Raw genomic sequence first — 19,560 nt, forward strand, 5'->3', positions numbered from 1 at the left:
GCATCTGGGACAATGTCTGAGATAATTCGTCTTAAACAAAGGAGGAGGTTATTGTAAAAAAGAGGGAAGTCTCTGGCTCCATAAATCAGTCTGTTTACAAATAACCCTTCAGTCCTGCAGCCCTGTCTGCTCACCCCAGGTGCAGCCAGGTGTTGGGAAGACGTGGTGACCAGCAGCATTGGGGGCCTCAGTAGTGGTCAAAGCTGAGACCCTGGACAGGGCTGGGCCCTGCTCCTGAGCCCTCCTCCTGCCTTCCCTGATGGGACTCCCTCCGTATCCTCTGCCAGCTTCTCCTCTGCCCCGGGTGTTCCTCCTGTCTCCTGACCCTGTGCCTCCTGGCCTCTCCCCAGGACTCCCAGCATGCCCTGTGGGCTGCGGCCCTCATTCCTGTCTCCTCCTGTCCCTTCTGCAGCTGTACCAGGGAGAATGCCAGTCCCAGAACTGACGGCACCATGCCCGTGTGAGCAGGACCTACTCAGAGGGCCTCCATTCCCTTTGCTTTAAAGGAACCCCTGCCTTTTGGTGCAGACTCACCGTGTCCCGGGACCTGGGCAAAGTCCCTTTTATCCGCAATTCTCGGAGCAGGGAGTGACGACCGAGCACAACAGTGCCCTGAGGCCAAGTTCTTTTTCCCTTTCCCAAGATTGCATGTGGACAAGGTGAAACCCAGATCCACACCCTCTCTCTGCCCCTTTCCTCCCTTCTTCTTCCCTCTCTCCACGCTGCTTCACTTCTCTCCGTCTGCCCAGATGATTTATCTTCCTTTTTGATCCTGTTCCTTCCTCCCCTACTCCCTTTCCTCTTCTTTGCCCTCATGGCTGCCTCTTTCCTTCCCTTCCTGGTTCCCCTTTAAGTTGACTTCAACTCGCTGAGAACATAAAAGAATGTCCATAGAAATGGAGATATATATACCATGTTCATGGAAGGAGTCTCAGTGCCTCAGGCATGTGTATTCCTGCTAAGATTGAGCTACACATTGATAATAGGGTATCTTATGAAACAGGAAGAAGTTTGTCCATCTCTCATCTGGTTTGGCCAATGGTTGAGCATGGACCCACAAACCTGGCAGTTCATGCAGGGGCACATGCCCAAGTTGGGGGCTCTTTTCCCAGTAGGGGCATGCAGGAGGCAGCCAATCAATGATTCTCTCATCAATGATGTTTCTCTCTCTCTCTCTCACCCCGTTCCTTCCTCTCTGTGAAATTAATAATAAAAATAAAACATCTTTTAATGAAATTTTGTCCATAAATTCATGAAGAACTGTACAAGGCCAATACAATCTCAAAAGTGAAGCTAAGGTGGATCGGCATAGGAGATATTGGACCAACCTGAAGCCCTGGCAGTGCAGCATGATAGTCAGGTGAGGCAATGGAGCAAATGAGAGTCAGAGACAACTACACACACACACACACACACACACACACACACACACGCACACGCGCGTGCGCGCACAGGAATGACAAGCAGGAATCTCCTAGGTTCCCCAGACACACCCACAAGCCTCCGTGGGAGGGAAGGAGGCCGCTGACGTCACCACTCCCCAGACAGCTGTGCAAGAGCCTCATCATTGAATCAGCTCCTTGGGTTTCAATCCCTGGGCTCTGGCAAGAGCCCCCACTCTGCCTGGAGGCAACAGACCAGGACACAGTCCCACTGGGAAAGAGACGGACCAGCGGGCTGAGAAACGTGGTCTGACATGATGGCAGGGTCCCCACTCCCTGCGCTGTCACATGCAGGTCCCTGCAGACCTGACCCCCAACTCCCAGGGCCCGGAGGGCTCAGCGCTCAGAGCTTTGCCCACGACACGGGGCCTGAGACCTCGGAGAGGGGGGCTCTAAGCCTGAAGTCACGGCCGAGCCCTGGGCTCGCCAAGCCAGCCTGTCCTCCCGCCGGGAGGGCACCCACCGGAAGGCAGACCTGGGCCTCATACGGAGCAGCCTCTTGCCCGGCCAGCGTGGCCCAGTGCTTGAGCATCGACCTATGAAGCACAAGGTCGAGGTTCAATTCCCCCGTCTGGGCACAGGGCCGAAATTGTGGCCTCGATCCCCCATGAGGGGGTGCAGGAGGCAGCCGATCCATGATTCTCTCCCACCATTGATGTTCCTAGGTTTCTCTCCCTCTCCCATCCTCTCTGACATCAATAAAAATATGTTAAAAAGAAACATGCCACAAGGTGTCTTCTGATTTGATGATGAGGCTCTTGCACACCTGTCTGGGGAGTGGTGACGTCCGCTGCTTCCTGGCCCTCAGACAGAGGCTTGTGGGTGTGTCTGGGGAACCTAGGAGATTCCTGCTTGTCATCTGCTTGCGTGTGTGTGTGTGTGTGTGTGTGTGTGTGTGTCTGTGTCTGTGTCTGTGTTTGGTGAGTCAGGCAGACTTCAGCCCAGTGCCCAGGCCCAGCTGTGTGCCAAGCCCGATCTCTGTCGTGTCTGTGGCACCTGCAGTGGGATCACCTCTGGAAGCAAGGCCATCAGCCACAGCCATAGAGCAGCATGCAGCGCGGAGTGCGCTGGGGACAGACTGGGATGCGGTGGGCACGGCCCCTGGGAGGCAGCGCGGGGCCAGCACAGGCTGGTCTGAGAGGAGCCGCGGGCACAGTCAGCGGGACAGAGGGGCCGCCCCCCGGGGACCGCCTCTACCAGCTGGGCTCAGGTCACACTGGAGCCTGGAACACACACTGTCCCCCTTCTCCCCCGGTTCCTCGCGGCTGGGGGTGCAGAGGAGGAGCCGTGGCCCCTTCCTGAGGCGGGCCCAGCTTCCTCCTGCTCCCAGGCCATCCTGGCCACGCCTGAGGGAGCCTCTCTGTTCTCCTCTGGGTGATGGCGGACACAGGCTCTGAGCCCAGGCCCTTCCCCTTACGGGGTGGCTCCTGAGGAGACCTGTGCTCACCTGGGTCCCGCCCTGCCCTTCCTCTAGAGCAGACCCCCCTGGCTCAGCCCCGAGGGCCCTACACTGGCCTCCCCACCAACCAGGCCCTCCAGGGGGGCCATGGGAGAGGCAGGGTGGGCCGGGGCCTGTCCTGTGGGGCTGTGTGTCCGGGCAGGACCTCCCTCAGGCAGGAGCACCTGTCCTCTCACCTGTGCTCTCGCCTCCTGCCTGGCTGTGCCGCGATGCCCACAGTGGCCCAGCCTCCTGGGACCTCACCAGCCCAAGGTCAGTCCAGGGAAGGCCGTTGTCAACAGAGAAATCGAGACCTAACTTGCCCTGAGGGCACTGATGAGACATTTGGGGAGAAAAGTCCCCTCTTCCGTGACTCCATTGGGTGGCATGAGTGTTTTGAGTTTTGAGGAGGGGTGGGGCTCAGCGGTGCCAGCTCATCAGGTTCCAGCTACTCCGATGGCATATAAGGCACCTCAGTCCTTGGAGCATCACAGGAGGAGGAACTAGTGGCCACAGAGAAGGGGAAGGAGCTGAGACATGGCGGACAACCCAGCACCCAGAGCCAGGTACCACCGGCCCCTGAGCAGCCCTGCCTCTGAGCCCTCCTCCTGGCTCCCTGGAGGGGACTTGCCTTCTCCCCGGGGGTCCCCTGCTTCTCCCATCCCTCCTGATGGCCCTTCTATGTCCAGCCAGGACCCCTCAGCTGATGCCCAGCTGACCTGTCCTACCCCCACCCCTAGGTCCCCGGCTAGAATCTGGGGGTCATCCTTGAAGGTCCCTGTTTCTCCTCTCCCTCCGTCTCCCATGAAATCTATCCTCTCTGCCCTGAACCGGGGCCCTAGGAGGTCACGTTCAGGGTTATGTGTTTTGTAAGGACATGATTGTTTTCATGACGAGAAGGAAAACACCGGGAGAGCCCAGTTTGGCACCTCTCTTCCCCGATGGGGCCACCTGTCCCTGATGCTCCGTGGGGCTCGGGTTAGCCCAGAGGACGCGAGGAAAGAGCGCCATGGCCGGCAGCAGGCAGGGCTGGGTCAGGGGGAGGAGGGCAGGACGGTGATGCCAGGAGAGGCCCCGTCACAGCTCTGAGCCCCTGCCCTGCTTCCCGGGAAACCCTGACCACAGGGCTGGTCTGACATCCCAGGAGTCCCCGCAGGGGTCAGAGAGGGAGATCAGGTGGCTCCAGCTAAGTGAGTGGACGGCCATCCTGTGGGCCTAGCTGGGATGTGGGTGGCGAGGGGAGGAGAACGGGGTGATCCCAGAGGGGCCCCATGACTTGGGTTCCTCCTGCCTGTGCCCACAGACACCTGATCCACAGAAGTACCTACATGGACAATTTCAGAAAGAAACGTCAGAACCAAACTTACCTGTGCTACGAGGTGGAGGTCTGGCAGGATGACGCCTGGACCCCAATGGCGCAGTACCAGGGAATCCTGAGCACCCTGGTGAGCGGGCACAGCAGGCAGGGGTGCCCCTCACCCCCTTCCCCGCAGAGTTGTCTCACCCTTGGGCTCAGCACGGGGCAGGGAGCGGGGAGAGGAGCCCAGAGTAGAAGCTTGTGGAGGGGCTGGTGCACAGGAGGGAGCTGGAGGTCGGGGAGCAGACGCAGAGCCCCCTGCCTGCAGGAAGCACCCCCCTATGTGGCATCAGGCCCAGGACCTGGGGATCAGCGGCCTCCTCCCTCTGTCCCCCGCTATTTATTTATTTACTTATTTAAAAATCAAAGCTAATGCAATCCCATGGTGAGTGAAATGGCAACAAGCTCAGTGGGGACTGGTCAGTCTCAGAGCCTGGGAGCCATGGTGTGCGGGTGCAGAACGAGGCCTCTCTGCCCTGTGCCCGTTGTGAACGCTGATGTGTGATTCCTGAGTGCCTTGCCTTTGACCGTGTAGATCCTGCGTCCAAACAGCATTCCTCCTGACGCTGAGCCATGCCCCTCTTTCTGTGCTGGAGGCCAGGGCCTCGCCTGCCTCTGGCTGGTCCTCCTTCCCGTTCACAGGACGTGACAGATCCCTCTTCTCTCCCCTCTGCTTAGGGACGCTTCCGGGATGAGTTCCCGGATCGTAGAAATCAAATGAAACCCCATGCAGTGTTGTCCTTCTTGGATCGGGTACCTTCTTGGCACCTGCATTGGAGGAGGCACTACAGACTCACCTGGTACATCTCCTGGAGCCCCTGCTTTGACTGTGCTCTGAAGCTGGTTGAATTCCTGCGGGTTAACACCCACGTGAGCCTGCGCATCTTCGCTGCCCACATCCGTAATCGTGGATCTAATCAACGGCTGAGTGACCTGCGGGACGCTGGGGCCCAACTCGTCATCATGACCCTCGATGGTCAGCAGGAGACTCCTGACGGGGCGGGGGAGGGGGGGGGCGGGCAGAGGCTGGGGAAAGGCTGCACAGAGGGGGCAGGAGGACAACCAGGGTGGGGACCCCTGTCAGCTGCCTGCAGGGGGCGTGCTGGGTCTGGAGAGGACAGAGTCTCTTGCAGGAGAGAGTTCAGGGGAGAGAGGGGTCCTGGGGAGAGAAGGTGGGTCCCTGTGCCATAAGGACCAGGTCCTTCCTGGTAGAAGGGGAGGGGCTGCCTCAGATTCCAGTCCCAGTGGGAAGAAAGAATGTGAGGGGTGAGCTCAGTGCCTGGGGAGGAGAGGGAAAGGGGCAGGAGATTCTGGTGGGGAGGGTGTGTCCCCAGAGTCAGAGACCTGGGCCCTCCCTGCACTCTGGAAGGTGCTCACCGTTCCCTCCCTGTTCCCATCAGAGCACCAGCACTGCTGGGACACCTTCGTGGACAACCGGGGCCAGCCGTTCGAGTCCTGGCCTAAACTGGAACAATACGTAGGAGATCAGTGTCAGAAGCTGGAGGACATTCTCTGGGTGAGATTCCTCCCTTCTGCCCCCCCCCCCCCCCCCCTCTGTCTTCCCCTGTCCCCTTCTCTACCCGGGTCTGTCTCTCCCTCTGGGTCACCTGCTTCCTCCTGGGCCCCAGCTCCATCCCTCCCCTCAGGCCTCACAAGTCCCTCTGCTTTCTCCCCTCCTGCCCCCCTTTTCCTTCCCACCCCCCCTTTGTGACCGCCCCAGACTCTGCTCAGTTCACCTTCCCACCTGCCTCACTCCTGCTTCCTGCACCTCCTCCTCCTCCATCCAGAATCCGGAAAACTGAAGCACGGACGTCCGTCTCTCTGAGCGGCCGGGGGTCTTCTGCTGAACGAGGAATAAAACATTTTCTTCAAGAAATGAAAAAGCATCACGAGCCCCATCTCCACCTGGACCCACAGAGACCAGCAGAGGCAGCCAATGGGCTGCTGAGGAATTTTTATTTAATTTTAATTTTAATTATAATTTTAATTTTAATTATAATTTTAATTATAATTAAAATAATTATAATTTAATTTTAATTATAATTCCTAGGGCAATGGAAGCTAAAGAGAAAATAAACAAATGGGACTACATCAAAATAAAAAGCTTTTTTACAGCAAAAGAAACCATCAACAAAACAACAAGAAAGCCCACTGTGTGGGAGAACATATTTGCAAATGTTACCACTGATAAAGGTTTAATATCCAACATATACAAACAGCTTATACAACTAAATAAAAGGAAGATGAATGATCCAATTAAAAAATGGGCAATGGACCTAAATAGAATTTTTTCAAAAGAAGACAGAAGGAAGGCCAAAAGGCACATGAAAACATGCTCAAAGTCACTAATTATCCGAGAGATGCAAATCAAAACAACAATGCGGTACCATCTCACACCTGTCAGAATGGCCAACATCAACAAATCAACAAACGACAAGTGTTGGCGAGGTTGCGGAGAAAAAGGAACCCTCGTGCACTGCTGGTGGGAATGTAGACTGGTGCAACCACTGTGGAGAACAGTATGGAGTTTCCTCAAAAAACTGAAAATGGAACTCCCATTTGACCCAGTAATCCCACTTCTAGGAATATATCCCAAGAAACTAGAAACACCAATCAGAAAGGATATATGCATCCCTATGTTCATAGCAGCACAGTCTACAATAGCTAGAATCTGGAAACAGCCTAGGTGCCCGTCAGCAGATGATTGGATCAAAAAACTTTGGTACATCTACACAATGGAATACTATGCTGCCATAAAAAAGAAGGAATTCTCATCATTTGCAGCAACCTGGATAGAACTAGAGAACATCATGCTGAGTGAAATAAGCCTGTCAATGAAAGAGAAATACCACATGGCCTCACTCATTTATGGATATTAAAAAACATTATAAACTGACAAACCAAAAGACAGATATAGAGACAGTAAAGCAACAAGTAGACTGTAAAATTACAGCGGGGAGAGTAGGGAGATCTGGGGGAGATAAGAGATCAACCAAAGGACTTATATACATGCATATAAGTACAACCAATGGACACAAAACTCTGGGGAGGGAGGGTATGTATGGGGGGGGCAATGTTAAAATATGTACACAGATAATAATTTAATAAAAATAAAAAAAAATTGAGCCAGTATTGTATCTGTGGAAAGGTTTGGTTTGCATAGAATTTACATATTTTAGGAATCTAGTACCAATGTAGAGTAATTTTTTTTTTTTTAGCAAAATAAATTTGTTCAGAATCAAAAAAAAAAAAAAAAAAAGAAATGAAAACTCATCACGAGCCCCATCTCCACCTGGACCCACAGAGACCAGCAGAGGCAGCCAATGGGCTGCTGAGGAATTTTTATTTAATTTTAATTTTAATTATAATTTTAATTATAATTTTAATTTTAATTTTTAATTTTATTTTTAATAAATTTTTATTGTTCGTATTATTACAAATGTTCCTTCCCCCCCCTCCATTGCTCTCCTCCATCAGGTTCCCACCCCACCCTTGCCCTTTCCCCACTCCCCATTGTCCTCATCCATAGGTGCACAGTTTATGTTCAATCTCTTCCCACATCCCCCTCTCCCCTTTTCCCCAAGAATCGTCAGTTCACTCCTCTTCCATACCTCTGATTCTATTATATTCAACAGTTAATATTGTTCATCAGATTTTTTTTAGTTTCCTTGGTTTTTAGAATCACTTGTTGATAGTTACGTATTTGTTTTTCATAATTTTTATTTTTATTTACTTTCTCTTCTGAAAGAATCCCCTTCAGCAATTCATATAATTCTGGTTTGGTGGTGATGAACTCCTTTAGCTTTTTTTTATTAGTGAAGCTCTTTATCTGACCTTTGATTCTTTGCTGGATAGATTATCTTTGGCTGTAGGTTCTTACTATTCATCACCTTGAATATTTCTTGCCATTCCCGTCTGGCCTGCATGGTTTCTGTTGAGAAATCAGCTGACAATTGTATAGGTGCTCCTTTATAGGTAACTAGCTGCTTTGCCCTTGCTGCTTTTAATATTCTCTCTTTGTCTTTTGCTCTTGGAATTTTAATTATGATTTGTCTTGGTGTGGTCCTCTTTGGATTCCTTTTGTTTGGAGTTCTGTGAGCTTCCTGGACTTGTAAGTCATATTCTTTCACCAGGTGGAGGAAGTTTTCTGTCACTATTTCTTTCAGTATGTTTCGATATCTTGCTCTCTCTCATCTTCTGGGACCCCCATAATTCTGATGTTGGTTCGCTTAAAGTTGTCCCAGAGGTTTCTTACATTATCTTCAATTTTCTGGATTCTCTTGCCTTCTAGCTTCTGCGGAGGAGTGTCTTCTGGCTCTTTATGTCCCAACTCTTTGACTTGATTCTTGCGATCTTCCATTCTGTTTTTAGGACTCTGTATAATATTTTTTATTTCAGTCAATGTATTCTTTATTTCTTGTTGATCCCTTATCATTTCTTGTTGATTCCTTATTAATTCTAGTTGATCCCTTTTCATATCCTCATAGGTCTTATCCATCTTTTCTAGGAAATTCTTGAAAAACCTTATAAGCGTAGATTTGAACTCTATATCCAGTTGCTTTTTGTCCTCCATTTCTTTCGTTTGTGATCTATTTTGTCTCAGCATTTTCGCAGCTTCCCTGAGTTGGTAGCCTAAAAGTCTCTGTGTTCTGCTTGGATGGGGCGGGATTTCAGGGTGGAGCCTACAGCTTTGGCTTCTATCAGCCCCGCCCTATGCGGGTCCTTCAGTACTCGTTGCAAGCGCCTCTGAGAGAAAGGTGCCCTTGATTTTCGCCTGCTGCCAAACAGTCTAGGCTCTCCCCCAATGAGCCTGGTATTGGGGTTCAGTTCAGTTGGAAGTGGTGTTGGAGGTGGCGTTCAGAGCAGTCTGGAGCCCCTGTCTCCTTCCCGCCAGGGCAGTCCTACAGCACAGCCGGCCGTCCCTTCTCTGCGCGCAATGTGCACGCCTCTGGGTCCTCCTTTCGCCGCTCCCCCGGGGTTCCGCCTTACAGCCCAGCTCCCTCTGTTTGAGCCTGGGTCCCCGGGGTCTGGCCTAGAACTGGGGTTCAGAGCAGTCGGAACTGGGGCCCAGCACAGTTGGAGCTTTTATCTCCTTCCTGCTAAGGAACGCCAGCCAGGCACTTGGCCTCCCTCCTCTCCGGCTCTGTCCTCTCCGCGCGCCGCGTGTCTCTGTACCTTAGGCTTTTACAGCTCCTCCGCTCTTCCTTCTGGTTTTCTTCTTGCTTCTCGTTGTAGAATTTCCAGTCAGTCGACTTTCCTGTAGTTCTGGGTAATGTCCATTTTATATTTTAGTTGTATTTTATTGAAATTGTTGTGTGCGGCTGCGGCTAGATGTTTACCTGTGCAGCCATCTTGGAACAACTCCACTGAGGAATTTTTAAAAATCTGATCCATTTACTTGTCATTTAAGACCAGTGATGTGTTCCAAACACACACTGGTACCATTCGATTTCTTAGCATCAGAATCATATGTAGGGGATTAATCATTTACATTGATTTTAAATAGAAAACAATAACATGAAAGATTAAGAACTTTCCACAAAATGTCTTTTCCTGCCGAAACCATTTAGGCTCAGTGGATAGAGCGTCAGCCTGTGGACTGAAAGGTTCCATGTTCGATTCAGGTCAAAGGCATGTACCTTGGTGTGGGATCCCTTAACAGGACCTGCGTGGTTCAGGGCCCACTCAGGGTCCGGTTTCTGGAGAAGGCCGCACACTAAAATGAAGAGAGAGACTGGAAAAGAGTTAATTTGGGAAAATGGGGGCCAGGCGGGAAGTCCACTGCTAGTGGGAAGACTAACCACTCTCTGGCCATTTACCATTCCTTTTACTGAGATTCTGAAACAAAGACATCTCTTAGGCGGGAAGTTCCAACAGCAGAAAATCAACTTACATTTACATAGGATTAACAAATTAAAGTTGCCTCAAGCACCACTATCTCAACTAGACAATGAGTTAATAGCTCTGACCATTCAGAGCCATCAAGGTTGGCTAACTCTTTTTACATTTTATCTCCAGTGACAATGCTAGGTTTAGGTTCCTGGCACCTTGGTTGTGGGCACATCCCCATTAGGGGGTGTGCAGGAGGCAGCTGATCAATAATTCTCTCTAATCAATGTTTCTAAATCTCTATTCCTCTATCTTCCTCTCTATAAAAAATCCCAGGTAGGGGGTGTGCAGGAGGCAGCTGATCAACGATTCTCTCTAATCAATGTCTCTAACTCTCTATTCCTCTTTGTAAAAAATTAACAAAATATTTTTTTTAAATGTCTTTTCCTCTGTAAGTGTTTCATGAAGTCCAAACAGTTCAATGAGCCCTTGCAAACTTGAACTCAATGCACATCTGCCCCTGATGTTCAGGCCCATCCCCTCTCTCCACCATCCTTTCCCCTTCCCCTCTGCAGGTCCTGTTGCCCAGAGGCCCTGTGCAGAGGGCGGCCCCAGAGGAGGAGGGGAGGAGGGTCTGAGGCTGAGCAAGGTCACACCCCTGACCCGCCCACCCTGCTGCCAAAGCAGGAAGCAGGTGGGGCCTCAGCTGAGAAGGCTGGAAGGTTCTTTATCATTGAGGGGCTTTCCTGAAACCTGGGCCTGAGTCAGAAATGCCGCGCCAGCGCCGGGGACCGAGAGCCAGGCCCAGGAGACACTCCGCTCCGGAGCCCTGGCCCAGGTACTGCCCGCGCCCTGCCCTTCCTGCAGCCCTTTCTATGTGGGCGCCCTGAGGGGTCTCTGTCCTCAGCCTTGTCCCCCCTGCTCCAGCCTGGCCTCTCCCCCTCTCTGGGAACCTTCTCTGCAGGTCCCACTCCAGCGGGGCCGTGCCCTCTCCTGGGGCTGCCCCCACAGGTGCTTCTGAATGGCCCTCCCGGCCCTCCCCCAGGCCTGCTGTCCCCTTGGTCCTCCTCTCAGTCTGCACTTGTGGGGCTGGCTGTACACACACACACACACACACACACACACACACACACACCCGCCTGTGGGGCCCCTGGTCTGTGGCCTTTCCCTGGCCCTCTTGGCCATCAGAACTGCCTGAAGGATGCGGGGAGCACTGGGCGTGGGGTTTGGAGCACGGGGATCCACTCTCTGTGCTACTGCCCCGTTATCCACACGGAGGGAGAGGAGCTCGCTGAGCAGGAGGGAGTCCTGTCTCCCCAGGTGCCGGCTCCGGGAGCAGGAGAGCCACGTCAGACTGCCCCAGAGACACGCCCACCGGGCGATGGCAGTCACCCCTGTGGGGGAATGCCATTGACAACGAGGGAGGAAGAGCCTCTCACCCAGGAGGGCCAGGCTGCCAGCTGGCCTCATGCCAGGGCTGGGCATGGCTTTGCCTGGGCAGGGACCAGCTCTGTCACTTAGCAGCCCTGAGCCTTGTGCCCCGTGTCCTCCTCTGTGAAATGGGGTGAGGCCCCTGGATTCAGGGAGGAGCAGAGGAGCTCAGATTCCAGGAGCTCTTAGAGCAGGAGCCAGAACCTGGGAGTCTGGTGTTAGCCTGACATTAAAAAATACTCATAAACGTGCAGAGGTGAAGGTCAGGCATGAGCTCCACCTCAACATGAAAACCCAGTGTTTGGGGGTGGAGGCCGTTCTATTCCTCATTTCTGAATTGAAATGATTGGGGGTGGGGGTGGGGGTGAGCTGTTGGAAGCAGCAGAGCCGGCCCTAAGGGAGAGGACAGGAGCCCCGGCTTCTACCCCCATCCCCCTGCCCACTGTCCCTGCCCTCTTCTCTCCCAGCTTCCTGCCTGAGGCGGCAGGAAATGCTGGAGGGAAGGGTTATTGGGAGGCAGGTGCCCAGGCTCTCCATGGTGTTCAGGAGTCACCAGATGGGAGAAACTCGAGGGAACACTGAATTTTCGGTTTTCTCTCTTGCCCCCTGCAATCAAAGGAGAAGACTGTATCGCAAGACCTTCGACTTCAACTTCCAAAACCTAAGTTCCATTGGGCGGAAGTCTACCTTCCTCTGCTTTGAGGTGGAAAGATGGAAGAATGGCTCATTTCTTAACTCCCTAAAGGGTGTCTTTCGAAACCAGGTATGTGCCCCACGATGTGGTCATCAGAGGCAGGAGCTGAGCCAGGGAAGGAGGGGGGAGATGACATATGTAAAATGCCAGAGGCTTCTTCCCACACTCTGTCCTGCGTTTCACCCCGGATGCCCCTGCCGGACCCTCCTGATCGCCATAGACCAGCAGTTGCCAACCGGTGGTCCATGGAGCATGGGGGTTGTGAGGTCTGAGAGGTGGGTGGCTGCCGCCATAGACGATGGCATTTGACTTACCCACGAGGCCTCCTCCAGCGAGCCTGCTGGCCTTCAGGGCTCCCTCGTCCAGCGGCCTTGAGCCGTCCGGAGGAAAGAGCACCTAAGCTTGGGTAAAAGTGCTGCCAGGCTTATTGTATAGAAAAGTGTACATTCGATTGGACTCACATGCATAAATGCTTTTTCCATATTCAAAAGCAAACTTTTATAAAGGCCTGTTTCACCTCCCTGTCCTGTTTCTCAGTGATTGCTCTATTGTTATTGGAACTCCGCCAGTAAGCCACGTTAGCAAAATGGGTCTCAGATTGAGATTATTAACGAAAAACAAACAAACATTGAAACCTGTAAAGAATTTTTTTATGAGTTTATTTGAGCCAAAACTGTCGACATATGCCGGGAAGCAGAACCTAAACGGATTGAGATAATGCTCCAAAGAATGGCGGGTTACATTTCTCTATTTATACACTGAAATCAAAGGAGGGACATAGGTGGGTTACATGAAATTCATTGGTGATGGAGTAAGGAGGCAGGAGAAAGCAAAGCGGTGGGAAACTCCTGGGATTGGATCAAAAGTAAAATGATGGAGGTGTACTCAGGTGAGGGCAGGAACAATTAACATGATAAAGAAGGAATTTGAGGCATCTGTCCTGGCACCCACCACATTTGGTTGTGCCCCAGGGGCTCCGGAAAAAGGGAAGTTACAAGTTACCCAGACATCTCACAGATATGTTATCTTAGAGGCAAAAAGGCAAACGGGCTCAGTAAAAAGATTGAAGTTGATCTTTATCTGGGAAAATATCTGGGACATGACTACCTACTATAACCTGTTAGATATTTAATTTTCAAACCATCTTTTGTGGTTATCTTAGGTCTCTGGGTTTGCAAGACTGCCACGCAGGCCTTCCCTGAGCTTGTCAGGTTAGCATGTGGCTTTTTTCTTTCACAAGATCATACATACAACAAAGTGAGCACTCTTCTCACCCCATTCTCCTTGGGAGCTCAAGCTGTGGGCTGCCTCAGCGGTAACACTCACATCCTGACGTCTCTCTGATAGGCCATATAGCAGCCTCTGTTATGTGCTGTGAAATTTTCCACAGGCTAAGCTTGATACTCAAGATGTTGGTTGTAGGAGAATTGCAAAAATGAATGTGTTTGCCATAACGTTAAATAACTGGATTAGAACCATAAAAACGTGAAATGCTATCCCTCATATAAAAGCCCAGCAACTGAACGGAATGACCAAAACGCCTGGTTGACCAGTCACTATGATACACAATGACCACCAGGGGGCAAACGCCTAACACAGTAGATGCCCCCGTGGTCAGTGAGCTCCCACAGTGGGAGCACAGCTTGGCTGACCAGGATGAGTATCGCTTCCACAGTGGGCCCATCCCTGCAGGCCACAAACCCACAACAGTACATGAATACATGCACCAGGCCTCTAGGCTATATATATATATATATATATATATATATATATATATATATATATATATATATAAAAGCCGAGCGACTAGAACACCAAACAACTAGTTGCTTTGATGCACACTGCGGCCCTGATCAGCCCCCAACTACCCTAAATGAGGGTGTGGGTGGCCAACCTCCATTGGCCCCTCCCTCCAGCTGGTCCCGCCCCAATCAGCCCCAATGGTAGCAGGCCAGCCGGATCCCACCCGTGCATGATTTCATGCACCAGGCCTCTACTTATAAATGAAGATACACACACACACACACACACACACACTAAGGAACATAGCTTGTCTGCCAAACCTGGCATATAAAGGGTTGAAAAATATTCTGAACCCTTTGAAAGCACAAAATGACCAACCAATGCTAAGTTGACTTGCCAGACCTAATTCAGCAGAGTTTTGATGGAAAAACATGAGCTTGAAAGCGTGTTAAAATGTACTTAAATACGCATCACAGGGGTTTCACCATTGCTCTCCTACAGCAATGGCATTTCCCCAATAACTGAAAAGTGACTCTCTTCCCAGAAATGTGGTTGTCACTTATCGTGTGTTTTCTTCTTTGTCTTTTACTGCGCTTTCAGACACTTAAAATGCTTGCGCACTTCCTTTTCAGGAAAGTTATGAAATTACACATAAATAATTTAATTTTCCATGCTCCTTTAGAGGTGTCTGTGTGTCCGTCATCCCCTTTTCCTGGGAGCCAGCTCTGCGAGTTGCTCAGCAATGCTCTCCAATGTTCATTGTCTTCGCACCTAGAAGGTCTGGTATTCTTCCATCTTCCAGGGCTCCGTGGACTAAGAAAGGAATTGAGTGCAACTGAAAATTACATGTTTCTCGGCAACAGTAGAGTTAGCAAACAGATTCTTTATCCACCGTCGGTCCAGTGGAGCAGGGGTTGGAAATGTAGTGGGACCAGCCTCACGTTGTTTGGGGTCGGTTTTCCTTGCTGTGAGTTTTAGAACGGGGTGGGGGCCTACGTGTCCTTATGAAGCTGTGGTCCAGGACACGCGCCCGTGAGGGAGCCGGGCCTGCTGCGCCCTCCGTGGGGCAGCCCCGGGGAGCATCCCTGTTCGGTAGAGTAGCCCTCACGTGAGACAAAACCACCGTAGAGTACGGTGTACAGCTGCGTTGCTGATTTTCCTTTGAAATAGAAAATATTTTAAGTTGTTTGTGTTTTGGATTTTTTGTTTTGTCAAACGTGGTAACATCTTAATGCCAATAAAAAATCTTGTTGTGGTCGTAAGATTTAGCTTATGAATCATCCAAATCGGACTGAAAGATTACCAGGTCATTGTTAATGACAGTCTATTAACACTATATGTACTTATCTACCAGTGCTTTTTAAATCAGTACAAGGTATATGTCTGTTCTGCAGAAATAAAATGCTGCTTAGAGAGTCTCTTTAAATATTTTGGTGCTCAAATGTATTTTCTGTTGACCTATGGGATGTTCTGTACAAAGCTATGTGGTCATACTCTTTGACTAGATACTTGTGTTTTTAAAAATCCAGGCTTAGCCAAGTATACTTGACCATGTTAAAAATGGTATCTTTGCTATTAAAATGTTGATTGAAAGAAGAGAAAAGAAAGGAAAGAGGGTCTAGGACAGTCAGGGCCCGCTGTGCACCAGAGCCTTATGGGGCCTCGGAAGTGCTCTGCTGGCTGTGCCCCCCCCACCCCCAGCTGCTTTCTGCCTCCTCCAGGCTCAGGATGTGGATCCCCAGGGTAGCACCCACACCCACATCCTGTGTGCCCCTGCCCGCTCTGAGCAAGCAGTAATGTCTCCTGTGAAATGCCCACCACACAGCCCTCCCTTCTCCACCCGGACTGCAGACTCTTCAGAGCGCTTATGGGATGGAGGGGTGTCCCTGTGGCAGTACTTCCCCGTGGGAGGGTAAGCGGGTCACTTAGGCCATTTAATGTTTTCTAGTACCCGGTGTGCAAACTTTCAGAGAAATCGATCCATTTAATGTTGATAACGTACTTAGTAATATATCGAAGATAGTGTTTCAACATATCTATAATAATAAAAGGGTAACATGCTAATTAGACTAGAAGTCCTTCCGGGCGTAGCTGGGGCCCAGGTCCCAGGTGCCTGCCAGCAGCCGGAGGAGGAGGGAAGCCCGGGTCCTGGTGCCTGAGGAAGCCCGTGGCAGCAGCCAGGGAAAGGAAGGCCTATTCTTGCAGGATTTTCATGCATCAGACCTCCAGCAGTTCATATAATAGTTCACGAGATAGCTTGCATTCTTCCTTCGTACTACGTCACGGAGACGAGGTGTGTGTTCCGTGTTTGTCGCACACATCCATGCAGGCGAGCACATCAAGAGCGCAGGAGACCCTGTGCCAGTGGCTCCCTGTGGGCAGCACGGCCCCGGGCCCTCCCGGCAGGCAGCACCCGGGAACAAGCCTGGACCCAGCGGCCTGGCCTGGAGCAGACCCCCCAAAAGCTTGTGGAATGAGAGAATGGGAGGGCGGGTGTTGGAGTTCATGGATGAGGTGGGAAGGGATGAGTCAGTAAAACACTGGGGAGGGGAGGGTTTCCAAAGGGATGAATTGCTCTGTGGGGATGCTCAGTGGCTGAGCATCGACCCCTGCACCAAGAGGTCACCGTTAGATTCCATTCAGGGCACAATCCCAGGTTGCAAATTTGATCTCCAGTGAGGGGCATGCAGGAGGCAGCTGTTAATGCTTCTCTCTCATCAACGTTTCTATCTCCCCTTTTCCATTCTTCTCTCTAAAAATCAATAAAAATAGCCCTCAGTTGCTGAAACCGATTTGGCTCAGTGGATGGAGCATCGGTCTGCGGACTGAAAGGTCCCAGGTACAATTCCAGTCAAGGGCATGTACCTTGGTTGTGGGCACATCCCCAGTAGTGGGTGTGCAAGAGGCAGCTGATCGATGATTCTCTCTCATCGATGTTTCTAACTCTCTAGCCCTCTCTCTTCCTCTCTGTAAAAAAAATCAATTAAAAAAATTATATATATATATATATATATATATATATATATATATATATATATATATAATTTAAAAAGAAAATAGCCCTCACTGGTTTGCTCAGTGGATAGAGGCCTGTGGACTGAAGGGTTCTGGGTTTGATTTCAGTCAAGGGCACATGCCCAGGTTGTGGGCTTGATCCCCAGTGTGGGGCATGCAGGAGATAGCCAATTATGATTCTCTCTCATCTCTACCTCTCCTTTCCTTTCTGAAATCAATAAAAAAAAATTTAAAAAATAAAAATCATTAAAAACATATTTTTAAAAAATAAATTGGGATAATCAACATGACCCTGAGACTATTGTTCCCTGTCCCCTGGTGCCCAGCCCCCAGTCATGACACATGCCTGTTTTGTCAGATGTCTGCTCTGTCACATGCCTGCTCTGTCACATGTATGTTCTGTCACATGCCTCCTCTGTCACATACATGCTCTGTCACATGCCTTCCGTCACATGCCTTATCACATGCCTGCTCTGTCACATGTCTCCTCTGTCACATGCCTGCTCTCTCACATGTCTCCTCTGTCACATGCCTCCTCTGTCACATGCCTGCTCTTTCAGGTCTCCTCTGTCACATGCCTGCTCTGTCACGAGGGTCCTCTCTCTCCATCTCTCCCAGCTGAATCCTGGCCACGCAGAACTCTGCTTCCTGGATTGGTTCTGTGACGTGGTTCTGTCTCCTGATGTGCAATACCATGTCACCTGGTACATATCCTGGAGCCCCTGCTTGGAGTGTGCAGAGCAGGTGGCTCAGTTTCTGGGGATGAACGTGAACGTGGACCTGAGGCTCTTTGCTGCCCGCCTCTACTATGAGAACGAAGATGACCAGGGGCTTCGAGATCTGGTGGATGCAGGGGCCCAGGTGGCCATGATGGCCCCAAAGAATGAGAGCAGAGGGATCTGGGCAGAAATGGGCGTGTGGGGGGGGGCCAGGTAGAAGTCCCCAGGGAGAGTGAGTGGCTGGGGAACTTGGGAAACTGAGGTAGGAGTGATGACACCTGGCAAGGAGGAAACTGGGCCCTGAGTGGGGTTGCCCAGGGGAGGCTCAGGAGAGAAAGGCTCCTAGGCTGACCTGCCTGCTTTCTCCCCTCTTTACTGCAGATTTTAAATACTGCTGGGATAACTTTGTGTACTACAGGAGAAGGCGTTTTCAATACTCGAAGTATGTGCATCCAGATTGTTATAGTCTGCAGCAGAAGCTTGATGAAATCCTCTGGTATGGGTTTCCTCAGCCCCCCGCACCGCCCCCGCCCCCAACCCACACACCCCTTACCTCCCAAGACCTTCACTTGGGTTCTGAACCTCTCTGCTCCTTCAGGTGCCTCCCCACCAAGCCTTCCTCCCTCCACCCCTCAGTGCCTCCCTCTCCCCCGGCAAAGGTGCTCTCCCTTCCATGGGCCTCCCATCTCGCCACATTAATCATATGTTACTAAACCGAACACAACAGGTCATGGATGTGTAAGTTTGTGGCCATCAGAAGACTGAGGAGAAGAGAATGACTGCATTTGGTTGCTAGGGCTTCCTTAGTAACAAACTGTAGCCCAGCCCCTGTGGTGTTAATGCCCCTAGTCTTTTAAGCAGCTATTAATATATATATATATATATATATATATATATATATATATATATATATATATATATATATAATTGATTTTAGAGAGGAAGGGAGAGATGGAAACATCAATGTGAAAGAGAACCATTGATCAGCTGTCTCCTGCACTCCCCACACTAGGGATTGAGCCCAAACCCAGGCATGTGGCCCTGATGTGGAATCGAACCGTGACCTCCTGGTTCAGAGTCCGCTGCTCAACCACTGAGCCACACGGGGTGGGCTGAGCAGCTATGCTTACTGAAGCTTTTGTTCACATGGCAAAACTCTTCCTGCTCAACTCCCTTTGTTCTCTGGAAGGTCCTCACAAGTTGCTAACGTGTCTGTCTTTTTGTCTTCTCAGGGACTGAGGAGAATCCATGGCTTTATTTTTGGGACGGAAAGATGTCTCCAAGCGGCTGGCTCCCAGAGCTGAAATGGAGAAGCCCTATCTAACACTGAAGAAGCACGGATTTCTCTCCAGCTTCTCTGAAGCTCCCCTCCCCCAGGCCCCTCGCTGCATAAAAACCCTTGGCTTTAGCTTTTTGGGGAGGACACATTTGAGAGATCTCGCTGTCCTCTTCTTTGGCCAAACCCAATAAACCTTCCTCTGTCTTCAAGCACCGGTGTCTCTGTGTTTTGGCTATGACCTCATCGGACACACAAACCTGGGTTTTGTGAAGTGATTCAGTAGCAATTCCACAGGGGAGGGTCTTAGCAACAGACACTTTGACCCTCACAGTTCCGGAGGCTGGAAGGCCAAGATGGAGGTGTCGGCAGGTTGCTTGCCCCTGGGGCCTCTCTCCCTGGCTTGCAGATGGCTGCCTCCTTGTTCTGTCCTCCCATGCTCTTTCCTTAGAGTATGACCCTTGGTGAGTCCCTCAGGTCCCTCTACCCTATTTCCCTGAAAATAAGACAGTGTCTTATATTAATCTTTTCTCCAAAAATTGCACTAAGTCTTATTTTCAGGGGATGTCTTATCTTTCCATACACTAGGTCTTATTTTTAGAGGATGTCTTATTTT

The 19,560-nt window shown here is 50.8% G+C and overlaps 2 protein-coding genes across 3 annotated transcripts in view; both read left to right on the plus strand.

The window, feature by feature from the left end:
• The window catches only part of LOC311620562 (DNA dC->dU-editing enzyme APOBEC-3C-like), a 36,591-nt gene extending 18,564 nt beyond the window's left edge, over positions 1 to 18,027 (plus strand). Inside the window, exons 1-3 of one of the 2 annotated variants that reach the window (XM_084880044.1) lie at positions 10,771 to 10,904; positions 12,116 to 12,260; positions 17,568 to 18,027. In XM_084880044.1, coding sequence (XP_084736170.1) covers positions 10,837 to 10,904; positions 12,116 to 12,260; positions 17,568 to 17,885 — 531 coding nt within the window. In that variant the 5' untranslated portion in view covers positions 10,771 to 10,836 and the 3' untranslated portion in view covers positions 17,886 to 18,027. Of the gene's footprint in view, positions 1 to 10,770; positions 10,905 to 12,115; positions 12,261 to 17,567 lie in introns of those variants that run through there. The other variant, XM_084880045.1, reaches the window with a different exon arrangement.
• On the plus strand, positions 4,144 to 6,162 carry LOC311620557 (DNA dC->dU-editing enzyme APOBEC-3A-like). Its single transcript, XM_084880038.1, has 4 exons — positions 4,144 to 4,325; positions 4,916 to 5,213; positions 5,638 to 5,753; positions 6,025 to 6,162. The coding sequence occupies exons 1-4, from the start codon at positions 4,152 to 4,154 to the stop codon at positions 6,037 to 6,039; spliced, it is 603 nt and encodes a 200-aa protein (XP_084736164.1). The 5' UTR covers positions 4,144 to 4,151; the 3' UTR covers positions 6,040 to 6,162.
• Positions 18,028 to 19,560: the final 1,533 nt, after the last annotated feature.

Source organism: Pipistrellus hanaki (assembly GCF_964339955.1).
Source record: "Pipistrellus hanaki genome assembly, chromosome: 3".
NCBI lineage: Eukaryota > Metazoa > Chordata > Mammalia > Chiroptera > Vespertilionidae > Pipistrellus > Pipistrellus hanaki.